This window comes from Micrasema longulum, unplaced genomic scaffold, assembly GCF_059751315.1.
Source record: "Micrasema longulum isolate JH-2025_06_02 unplaced genomic scaffold, ASM5975131v1 h1tg001521l, whole genome shotgun sequence".
In the NCBI taxonomy this organism is placed as follows: domain Eukaryota; kingdom Metazoa; phylum Arthropoda; class Insecta; order Trichoptera; family Brachycentridae; genus Micrasema; species Micrasema longulum.
The window spans coordinates 7,403-20,318 of record NW_028278704.1 but is presented as its reverse complement, the minus strand read 5'-3'; the positions used below and the strand labels follow the sequence as shown (position 1 = coordinate 20,318).

The following is a 12,916-nucleotide window of genomic DNA, read 5'->3' as shown; positions in this document are numbered from 1 at the left end:
AACATATTATACATAATTTTATATAATATTCTCAAGGAGTTTTGTAAAAAAACTCATTTAGGGACATTCAGATAACAATGTTTATTTACAGAGGTTTTTACATTTTAAACTATAACATTATTTACAAAAGCAGAATAAAAATTAAAACACGCTACAAATTAAAAGGGTATGAAAAAGTTTTAAAAATTACAAAATAAACATAATACAAGGTATGGAAATGAATTCAAAATGATATATACATAATATAATCTATAAAAGAAAAGAGAAATTAAAAAATATAAAAAGTTTAAAAATTACATGTACGTATATATACGAGCAGAACGAGTATGGAGTGCAAAAGTTAAAAAATTATAGAATGAAAAAGTTTTTAAAATTAACAAAATGTATGTACCCAATACAGGTTAAAAAAATATCAAAAGCGTATTAAAATAACTTACATAACCTGTTATGTTAACTCCCAATACATAATCATATTTATAAAAACACTTCTGCTTAGTTCCATTATTTTAGATAAAGGTGTGTTAATGACACTTCACTCTAAATATAAACTGTAGCCAACATTATCTCTGGTCTATTTGTTAAAACTTAACGTACTGTGTTCTTTTTTGTGCATGAGTTTGTAGGTACTTCAATATGTATAGATATTTTGATATTACAATTTAGGAGTTTTGGTGTGATTTGACTTACTTGGTAATTCATTGTCAATCTTTAAATTCTCCAACATGAAAATGTTATGTTGAGCCAGGATTCTGTGGACTGGACCTTTAGTTTCTGATCCTGGATCTACAGAAGCTGTGTCCAATCCAACTCCAACTATTCCTTTGCTTTCTGTTAACCATTTTGCAACATCTTCACTGATTCCTGAAAAATATCAATCAACTTCAGGTTCTAGTTTTAAACAAAGTCATTATTCACACCCCAGTAACTGTCATGCATGTATATTTTTTCACTATAAAGAAATTAATTGAGTTTTACTGAAGATTTCTTAAAACCAATACTGTTCTTGATAAATTATTTATTTTCTGCTGAACTCTAAATATAAATCCCTGGCTTGGCTCTCATTGCCAATAAAAGTTATATTGTAATTAATTTTTTAAAAAGTGACACTGCTATTACAAATTTTGTTTAGTGTCACTATGTATTCTTTTAAAGATCCAGTTAATTCATTTTTTTAAACTATAATACTGAACTTTGATTATATTACTTATAAAAAAAAGGTTATAAATTGAACAAAAACAAATATGTAGTATGTATAAGAAAGAATGATTGACAAATGAAATTCGTATCACACGGTTTACAAAAATGTTTTTTTCCGAAACATTGCCTCTTCCTCAGACTTTTGTAATTCTCTTCCCATGTTCTTACTCTATTATTGAACTGGAGAAAGCTACTAATTGAATAGGACTTAGCATCAACTCTGATAAGACTAAATATATGCCGGTCACTAAAACCGTTACTAATAACTATTTCCCAAACATAATCAACAAAGGCTCACATGAAATAGAACCCGTTAATAACTTCACCTACCTAGGATCAAAAGTGACTAATAGAAACGACACATCCACTGAGATCAAACGCCGAATATTTATGGCAAATAGATGCTCCTTTGATTTGAGAAGACATCAAGTCACCATCTACAAAAACCTATTATGCCCTGTATTCGCGTATGGCTCCGAGTGCTGCGTATTGAGTAAAAAAGACAATATCGCTCTCGTCATATTTGAGAGGAAAATACTCAGAAAGATATTCAGAGCTGTGCAGGAAAACAGAGTCAGAAGAATACAGTACAATGAAAAGGTCTACAATATTTACAATGAGCCCAACATTATGCAATTTATTAAAATAGGCAGAGCACTAGGAAAAAATGAGTAAAGAGAGAGTGCCCAATATACATACTTTACGCCCTGCGCCCCAAGGTAGACCCAAACTCCGATAGCTGGATAGAGTGTAGTGGGATGTGGATACTAATGGCATACTATTGAAGTACATGCTAGGATGAGGGAGATGGTGACAAATGTTGGAGGAGGCCAAGGGCCCACACTGGGCTGTAGAGCCACTGATGATGATGATGTCCTTATTCTTGTAGATAGGGTCAGTGCTAAATAAGCTCCTGATGTCGCAGTGACCTGAGTAGATCTATTGTGATAGGTCCCCGTAATTTAGTCCTCATCCTCCAAGCCTAGATATTTAAAGAGCCTGTCTGCAGAGTGGTGGATTTTAAGCCCCAGTCCTTAAAGTAATGGACTATTAGGTAGGGGGCGAGTTCTCTCACATCCTTCTGTCCCCTTAGTATATCATGCCTTAGTTTCCTAAGTTTATTTGTATTATATAATATATTATAATAGCACTCTCTTATATTCTCAAAACCATTTTCGCTACATATGAACGAACACTGACTCTTGTGCTGACTACTATGATGATAATTCCATGCCATAGGAACTGTTGCTTTACTTATATACTGTACGTATGTACATTTAAACTACTTATTGCATGAGCTTTCTGGACGTTTATGAATAATAAATAAATAGGCCCTTACAACCCACTATTAAAATTAAGTGCGCCAATGATTCATGTAAGTACATATTTATATGCAGATATGTATATCTTTTTAATTACCTGGGAAGTTGAGATTGTTGGCGTTATTGGATCCCATGTATTTATTTTTGTCACCAAAATACTGGCTCCATCCGAATCTAAATATGACGGTTGTGTTTCTTTTACTGTCAACATGGAACAGATTGTCCATGTGAGATCTTTGCAGTACAAAATCGGAATTTCCCGCTACTAACTTGCTCAAGTCAACTACAACCACTAAAATTATAAAGAAAAAAAGCAAATTGTTTAACTAGTAATAATTAAAATATCACAATTATATATAGTTTATCAATAAACTTTTACTATTGGAGAGTATTATACCTTAATAATGTCAAACCATTGGTCAAGGGTTCCTGGCCGAATATGTTGTCCCAATATAACTGCTTAAATATTTTATTTTATTTGTAATATTGTTTTGGTAAAATAATTTTTATTTTATTTATTTATTCCTGCAGATACATACATATTATATTTAAATGAAACATATCCCTAACTCTATGAGGCCAAGAGCCCTGATTGATTGATTGATTTGAATTTTAATTTAAACAACAATTCTGTATTTAAATATCAAGCACTCAGTTATTAGATTACATGAGCCAATTTATTTGTTTACCACATCTCGACTGTAATTTCAATTACGTTTTTGTATTATTTTCTTTGGATTTCAATGATACTTGAATTTTGCTTATTTGATGAACTAAATGTAAAGACGTAACTAAATTTGTATAATTTATATTTTGATATTTATAATCAACAATTTTTTATATCACCTTCTTTGAAATTCTATTATTAAATATTTATACTTTGTTTTTATGGATTTTTATTCTATTGCATCACATATTATTATAATTTAATTAATTTTACTATGTATTTTACTGTTAATTATTATGGCTTAGCCTGTGGCACAGCCTAAATAAAAAGCTTTAATAAGTGAAGTGAAATTTTATGTGAAGTATTCTGGCCAAAATGACAATCTGACTGTGACAGAGAGAGAAAATTTATCATCAAATATAATTTAATGATCTAACAAATATTTGGTATCGGCAGGCCCCGTGGCACAGTAAGTCAGAGGGCCAAATGTGAAACCTGCGTCTCTGGTTCAATTTCTGCCAGTTGTATATATTGTTGAACAAAACTTACATGTTGTAATGAGATTCTCTAAAGGAATTTTTCCAACTGTCCATCCGTGCGGATTAAAGTGGTAGGGGGCATCTAGGTGAGTACCTCCGTGCTCTGCAGTACAAAATTCATTTGCTGAATACCTAATTAAAACAAATTGTCAATATTTTGAGTTTGCCAGTGTTTTGTGGATAATGACTGGATTTAACTAGGACTAGGGGGTTATTTAGATCAACATAATAAAACATAGATGAAGAACATTTTCAAGAAGGGAATATGGAAGCCAGGGCGTTTACAGGGATTATGACTCGTCATTTGCTGGTTTATGTAGTAACTTTACACACTGTGTAACATTCATAATTCTGCCTAAGTTGGAACATCTGTATTTCAGATTTTTTTGAAAATGTGAAAAGGTTGCTCCGTACAAACTTACTCTCTGCAGAATGGCCGGTAGAGGAGTGGTGACGGCTCAGATTATCCAGGTATACTAATGAACTAACATACCCTATTTTTTTAAAGAAAGTACCAGAATAAAATTTTCGATACTCGATACATTTTACATTTTTCAAAATTATTTATCGTACTTCTTTGATGGGTGGAGTGGAGTTAATAGTATAAGCGCAAAAGTATACATTTTAAGAGAGCAAAAAAACGTTATTAGGGACCTAATTATCTATTATTTATTTGCATTATCGACAAAATCAAGAAAGGAGTTCTGTGCTGGTATGGACATGTAGAGAGAATGGACAGCGAAAGAACGGCTAAGAATATTTACAATGCGAATGTTGATGGATGCAGAAATAGAGGAAGACCGAAAAAGACATGGTATGACCAAATCAACAAATACTTGAAGTCTGACATGTCAAAAGTAGGAATACTTGGCGCGCAGGCATGATAAGATGTTTGAATGTAGAGGAAGCGAGATCTGTAAGCAAAGATAGAGTGATGTGGTGTTCTATTCTCTCTGCCTACCCTCACGGAGAAACGGCGTAATGGTTTGTTCATGTTGTTGTATTATTTAGCAACATAACTTATTTATTTATTTAACACTTTATATACACTTCCTACCCACTCAAACCGTTCAGTTTGAGAAAATTACAAGTACATGGACATATTGAATCTTATGATTTTATACAAAATTAAAAACCAAGATTAACTAAAAAAAATAAAAATTGAAAAAATTAACACTATACCATGAAGAGAAGAGAGGGGATGGGAAGGAAATAAGAAGGATAAAGGAACAACCTAAATATTTAGATAGTGACATTTAAATCTTGACTTAAATGTAATTAAAGAAGGGGTAACATTAGTGGGTAAATTATTCAACAATCGAGCCGCTACTTCTGTGAAAGAAGAGGCAAGAAAATTAGAGCGATGAAAGGGTATTAAAAGGGTTCTCTCGTTACTAGAACGAAGAGATAGTTCGTGTTGTGATAGAGGTTGGAAGAGCTCTCTCAGATATACAGGTGAAGTGGGATTATTTAAAATATTGTGAAGAAGTGATGGAATGTGAATGTTTCTTCTATGCCTGATACTGAGCCAGTAGTTGCGTGCGATATTCGGTTAAGCTAGGGTTTCCTAGGACAGCGGTGACCGTATCTTAACGGCCGTAGTGAACGGTGATGCGGTGAACAGCCGTCGTAACGGTGACTAGACAGTGGTTTTATTTTTTAAAGGTGTTGTCAACACCATTTTTCTAGGAAACCACTTTCCGGTCACCGTTGCGACGACTGTCCACCGCATCAGCGTTCACTACGGCCGTTAAGATACGGGCACCGCTGTCCTAGGAAACCCTAGCTTTATGTGGTCGAATTTGCGAAGATCCTTTGATCCTATCTTTATATAACGCATACAAACATTCTGCAATCGTTCCAACTTATCAAGTAATTCAGAGTTAGCATCTGGATAACATACATCCGCATAGTCAAGGCGTGGAAGAAGTAAGCTCTGGACTAATGTTTGCTTAACATTAATTAGCGAGAAATTCTGTAATATTTTAAATGAGTGCAAACTGCCATAAAGTTTACGACTAACTTCGTTAACCTGATCGTGCCACCCTAAATGCTTATGAATGATAATACCTATGGTTTTAAACTCATATTTTGCGAAATGCAAGATTTCATCGTTCCGTGTGAGTGCACCTTACCTTCCATGTAACAAAAAAGATACACTGTCACAATTTCGTTTTGTAAGTTCGTTCGTTCGTCGTATATCCATCTCACTCTAACGCAATCAAAATCGTATTTCACTCTCGTTCCTCTAATACAATACAAATGAATTTACGAAACGAATTAGTCACGATACATGAAGGTGCTGGATATGAGACAACTGTACCTAAAAGAAGCACTTACACACTTCTGGTTGAACAATAAGGAGAGGTCTCAGCAAAATGTCCGTACAAGGTTTTCGCAGAGCACGAATTATGTCATACCCAAAACCCATACGACTTTTGCTCAGAGACATCTCTCATTTATCCCACCGAGAGTGTTCAATATTTTGGCAGAGCGTATTAAGCTCTCGAGGACAAAAACTATTTTCAAGAAAGGAGTTAAGGACTGGATTTTCCTTAGTGGGAGGGATTTGAGTAGGAAACTCCTTGATGATTTTCCAAATGTTTGAGTTTACTGTTTACCATATTGATGTAGGTACCATATGTATGTTTTTTTAAAATTATTTTTTATGTTTCTGATGCTATATTTGTGGTGATATACTCATGTGTCTGTGTCAACTAATTGCACGTCCCATCTCAACACAGGACTTCTAGTCCCATGGAGTTGGGACTTATGTCTCAAATAATGTACAGTAAACTTATGTATGTAAATAAATAAATAGAGCCACTGATACTCTGCAATTGGAGCACCGTTGCAGTGCCTTATGCACCACAGTGTGCGGACAGGGAAACAATAATGACAAAAAGGAAAGTATTATTTTACCAAACGCCATCCGCACGCGTCCCCGCGAACTTCTTGGTAAAATGGAACTTTTGACCTCCCGGCCAGTAAATTGTTTCATTGTTAAAAGGGTGTGACAGGTCAACGAATTCTAATCCGCCACTGAACAAGAAATCGTTGACGTTTATATGATTATTAGCGCTGATACACGAAAATATAAATAGCAGATTAACAATCAAAAACAGAACGTGACCCGCCATCTTGACCGCTCAAATCTGACTGAACAGTGAATACTGAACTAGTGAACTGACAGACGCTGATTATACTATTATTTTTTAATATTAACAATTTAAACAATGTGGGTGTAGGTAGATCGTCATGCACAAATAAAACAAGGCAACAACTTGTAATACTTGATTGTAATTGGCAAGTTGTTATTTTCAATGGGTTTTAAAATGCTAATTTGTTTCACTTCTGTCTTTGTGTTTAGGCGGATGAAAAATTAAAAATAAAGTTCTGTCTGGGAAATAGTGTTTTTTATACGTTTATGATTCATATCGTTGATTTAATACAAGTAAAACAGTTGTTGTTATCATGCAGTGTAATAGGAAAATATCGCATTCTACCAATACCAATAAAAATACAGGTGTTCTTTAAACCCTGTCACACCCGAAACCACGATGATCAGTATGGGTAAGAAGACATATTAGCATATAAAAAGAAATATTTAGAACAAAGAAAATGTTTAAAAATAACATATTTAAAAAAAACAAATAGTTGCTTACTTCTCCGGCGGCGCAGTATCAGACTCCCCCCCCCCTCCTCGTTTATCCCCTGCAGAAGTAAGCAACAATTAGCTTTTTTTGATATTTTATTATTTTAAATTTTATTCGTTCTAAAAAATGTTTTAATGTGCCAATATGTCTTCTTGCTCATACTGATCATCGTGATTTCGGATGTGGCAGGGTTTAATGAACACTCTGTATTTGAAATGGATTTACAATAATTAATTATATTTTCGTAATCAATATGGATATTGTGGAGAAATGTTTTCATACATAAATGTAAAAAAGAAATTTAATAAAAATACGTTGCTAGAAAAATGCAACATGTTTGGCCTTGCTAGTTGTGACGTCAAGACGTGAAAATGTTTTAAACAAATTTGAATGGTCAGGAACAAATAAACATGAGCCGTGACGTATTAGGGACGTTGCCAATGGAATGACCGTTTTTGCGGGAATTCAAAATTACAAATTGAAAAATAGTTTTTATGCTCCTAATAATTAGCAAAAAAAAATTGTTTACAGGACAGTATTTCATAAACCTTTATTACTTTAAGAATGTAAAAAAAAGTGATATTTCCCTATTGCAATATGGACTGAAGGAATAATTAAAATATACGACACAAGGCCTCCATATAATTTGCCAAACTCGTAGCGAAAGGAACAATGAAATTAGTAGAGGTTAATTCAATTAAAATCGTGGTTTACGTAATAAAAATAATTAAAGATTAACTCGTTTCTTCGTCAGGTATCCCCAACGTTGGCCATTATTCTGGCGAAGGTCTCTCTGTCCTGTGTTTTTCGGAAAATCTGCTCCACAGTTCTGAAGCCAGTCCAGTCTCGAATAGAATGCAGGCAGGTCATTTGTTTTTATTTAGCCCCTCGGTGACCCTCAATCCTGCCCTTCGAAATCAAATGATGCATGCGGTACTTTTTTCCACGCATTATATGCCCCAGATAAGAAATTTTATGAACTTTTATGGTTGTTAAGAGTTCTCTGTTCTTCTGAGCAGACAAAAAAAGTTTTTATCTTAAGCCGGTAGGAAGACTGACGGCCTTTAAACGGATTGATAAAAATTGAGTAATTATGCAGATAAATTTGATTTAGTAAGAACTGTCGATCGACGTCAGTCTAGTGGGTGTGAAATCGAGTAGAGATAGGTCCGCCTCTTAGTGAAGTCCCATGTTCAATTCTTGGGAATTTGTTTATAAGGACTGGCACTTGAAGCGTAAGATTGATCGCCTTACCTTCCTGTATAGATCGCCTTGATCATAGAATACCAACGCATGGATTTTTTTCCAACTTTACATGTAAATTCTTTCAAGGTTTAAAATTTTTTTGGCACTACGCCACAACTCGATAAAAGTACATCCTTTGATACTTGGGTTAGTTAAATATATTTTTTATTCAAACCTAGAATATAAAGCCTTTACGAAACCTTTTCAAGATCAAATAAAAAAGAAAGTCAAGGTGCCATTTTTCGCATTTCGCACATCCGTCGTTGTTTTTTTATTTATTTATTAATTTATACATACATTTCCTATTTTACATGCTGGCACAAAAACACTCTGGCAAATTCTGCTTGTACTAGGAGTAGGCTCAGTATATGAAGGGTCGGCAAGCCAGAAATATTAGTATGCCTAATGTTGCAATCGGTTCCTATATGGGCAAATGCCTGTTCTAAGAAACCGATTTGTTGCGGCAAATATAGTCATCCAATATGTTTCCTATAAATAAAAATAATATTGAAGAAATAGAAAAACAGTTATTGCCCAAAAGAGAAGAAAAAAAAGTACAGTTTACGTTAATATAAAAATATAATAAAATATGTATACATATATACATACACATATATATATATAATAAATGTATAAATGATTCAATGGGATTACATAATATTTAGATGACAATCCTCAATAAAAATGGTTTTACGACCACGACGAGAGTTATTTATTTTATTTTATTTGGGATTTTCACAGCTATAACATAAGCAAAATAAGTAGAAAATATTAACAATATTAGAGCCAATTAAAAAAATCCACTGTAAATCTAATGACACATAATATACAAGAAAAGAGTTTACGTAGTTGTATGTGTGTGACGTTTGTATTCATGTGTATGTGAATGTGTGTATGCGTGAATGAATGAGGGAGAAGGTACATGTGCGTGTGGGAATGAATGAGAGAGAGGGTGCGTGTGTGTCGGTGCGTAAGTATAAAAAAAATAATTGTGTAAAACTTGTAATTATATAAAAAAAGGAAAAAAGTTTAAAACCTTTTTGATAAAATTTAAATCAAGAAATGTTATAAATTGTATTTTTTAAAAGTATGTTAAATTTCAAAACCGTATTCTGAAAAAAAAAGCATTTTATTTTAAAATTTTACTGATGAGATGATCGAGATGTGCGTGTTCGCATACTATGCTTGAGATTCTGAGTTCGATTCCTGGCAGAGTGGATGCGACCTAGATCTAAACTGCAATGTTTTATTGTTCGTAGACTGAAACTTGCAGACTTCCACCTTACCTTCACACATAACACATGTTTACAAAAATAAATTGATAATTAATAATATTAAATTTATTGTGCACACATTTTTATCTTATGTAGTTCACGGAGGCCATATTCTTAATGTGTCGTGAGTAATAGCACAATGGTTAGGTGTAGGTAGCGATAACAAGAGCAAAATACGATTTTAACCTCTTCAAGCCAAAGTTAGCTGTTTTTCTTAGCTTGTTTTTATTCTTATTTTTCATATTATATTTTATTTCATTGGGAAGCCAACAGACATTTATAAATTTATAAGATACAATAATACCATAAATAGATATCATAAAGCCCAATTAGAGGCTTCCACATAATGCTGTTATTGTAAATGTTGTCACATAAAAATTATACATAACATAAAATAACTAATCATAAAAAACTTATAATATTACTAGAAATGTAAATGTAATACATATTATTCAAAATGTCTACTTTTGAATATTGGTCACACAGTTGCACATCTTTATTTATGTAATTCCTCTGTACGTGTGATGTCACCGTACTCCTTCAAAACGGCTTAACCGATTTACGTGCGGTTTTCAGAGAAATATAGATTTTTGCGCTGTGCGTAGATATTAAAATTTTCAATCGAATTTATAAAAAAAAAGTTATGAGCATAAATGTTTTATTCATCGATCTACCAGGATTGCATTCGAGGAGAATGCATTTGCAAAAAAATGGAAAGATGTTGTTTTTCTGTGTATAAATAAGTTTGTTTTTGAATGTTTACAAACAGCATTTGTTTTTTGTGGATCTCAATCAGATTCTTTCCTTAAATTCCTTATAATTTCTACCCATTTATTTCTTTTTATTAGATTTTTGGTTACACTAAAATAATATTAAATTCAATACATTTATAAAAATGGTATTCCTACATAAGTACACCACTTTGTTGGTGAGACGACTGGAGTTTGACGTTTGCAAAAAGAATACCATATTTGAAAAAAATAAATATTTTATGTTTTGGAATTCAATCATAAAAAAGTACCTACTTAAATTCAATATTTTTTTAATATCAACAATTTTTAGTTTTGGAATTTAATCCCAAACAAGTATCTAGACAAAAAGTATTTTTCCAAGATGATAGCAGGCAAGGTAGGGTTGCTGCTATATGCGTCATTTGATTTTGGGGATTGTTCTGTTTGTGATATTTTAGATGGCTAGAATTGTACTGCAGGTTCGACCTAAAGTAAAGCTGCCTCATGTACTCAAACCTTATTTTCAAGAAAATCCATAAATAGCCCAACGCTTGGAAAGATATTGGGTTCCACTTGATGTTCGCAAGCACGCTTTCAATAGTTGTCCAAATTGGGTTGTAGTAGAAATATGATAAGAGTCGACCATTGATCGACTGAATGTCCTAATGTGGGTAGAGCTCCAATTTGATCACCTATGCAATTGAGAAGTGCGCGTAATGTGGTGATATTTCTGCTATTTACCGTTGGTGTACGCATTAATGTATCCAGATGAGCAGATGTGATGACTCGTTTGTTGTCATATCTTCGACAAAAATATCCCAAGCTAGATTATAATTTGCCGATGTTACCGGTAAAGAGGCGATGACTCCACTAGCGACTTCACCCCTCGAGGGTGTATTTTAAGTATAGGAACTTTTCTGTATCAACAGTCCTCTCAGTGAACCAGAAGTAAAAACACCTTTACGGATTGCCGGTGTAAACTTGAAGCTCAATTTTCGGAAGTTGTATATTGCGAGTTTCACTTGAACAGTCAAATTCCGTTTTTTCAGGCAGAAGCATAGAATGGATCGCTTTGATTTCATAGAATGAGTCATACATACAATTTAACCACGGCGCATCGTCTTCCAGGTCCTGTTTTGCGCAATATGATCTGCGTCGTTTTAGAGTATAATCGTGACTCGCTTTGAGATTATCGAAATCCGCAAACATCGCCTTAAAAATACGTAATGTCCATTCATCGCCCGTGTTCTGCGCTTCTGTTCCTTTGATTTAGCGTTTAAAATTGGACTCCGCACATGCATTAACTGACCACCAGATTCCTTGAAATATGCCACTATAATGATGAATTGTAAATTTGTCCAATGAGTGTTTGAATCCAATAAATTGGTTCTTTTTTTCCTTATATATGAAGTTTACAGAAGGCAGTGTTTTGAATTGCGTTGACAAAACTCAAATATTATAAATTGATTGATGTATTTATGTTGCAGTTAAGAATTTATTAAATTTGATGTAAATGTTACAATTTTATAAAGATGTGTGATAAAATAATTATTGTTGATTCTAAAATGTTTTTATTGAATCACGCATATTAAATGTTTAAATACGGGCGGTGTATTTCGCTATTTTATAAATAAGTGCTTGTTTTGACACAATTTTATAGGTTTACGTACCTCAATGATGTGTTATATTATGTATTTACTATAATATAGTGCATATTTTGTATTGATAAATCAGCAGGCCGACGGAGACGGCCGGCGCTTTGTTGCTAATACGGCACAACTGCCATGTTATGTTATGTAAAATTATTAAAAAAATACTACACAACTGTTATGTAAAATTGTAACAATAATCATTAATGTGGTGAAATATTTACAATTCATAACTTGATATTAAAGTGTTTATCATAATATTTACTGCAATTAACATTATGATAATCATTAATGAGTTTTACGTGTCAATTTATTACGAAATTATATTATTTTATTTTTATATCGAAAAAGGGCTTTTAATAAATGAATTTTACTATCGAAATATTTTATATATTTTAGTCTGGTTCGTTTACAGTTTAATGCAATTCGGTTTCGAAGGCCATGTTGAGGAGTGGACGGGTGTGAAGAATACCTTGCCCTAAAGGAAGGTTGCGCAACTCCACTAACCTGCTAATGATGAGGCGTGATGATTGCTGGAACTCAACTGGTGAAGCTGGCGGTCATGAGACGCTGGCACAGCTCGCTTGATGAAAGAAAACACACGTCACTCGTAGAATGTTATTTGTGTACTGATAA

General features: G+C 33.2%; 1 protein-coding gene across 2 annotated transcripts in view; it reads right to left on the bottom strand.

Moving 5' to 3' along the window:
• The window catches only part of LOC148275053 (uncharacterized), a 14,167-nt gene extending 1,251 nt beyond the window's left edge, over nt 1–12,916 (bottom strand). Inside the window, exons 1-4 of one of the 2 annotated variants that reach the window (XM_088236215.1) lie at nt 12,788–12,916; nt 3,736–3,857; nt 2,617–2,811; nt 688–861 (exon numbers count right to left, since the gene is read on the bottom strand). In XM_088236215.1, coding sequence (XP_088092341.1) covers nt 688–861; nt 2,617–2,746 — 304 coding nt within the window. In that variant the 5' untranslated portion in view covers nt 2,747–2,811; nt 3,736–3,857; nt 12,788–12,916. Of the gene's footprint in view, nt 1–687; nt 862–2,616; nt 2,812–3,735; nt 3,858–6,647; nt 7,209–12,787 lie in introns of those variants that run through there. The other variant, XM_088236214.1, reaches the window with a different exon arrangement.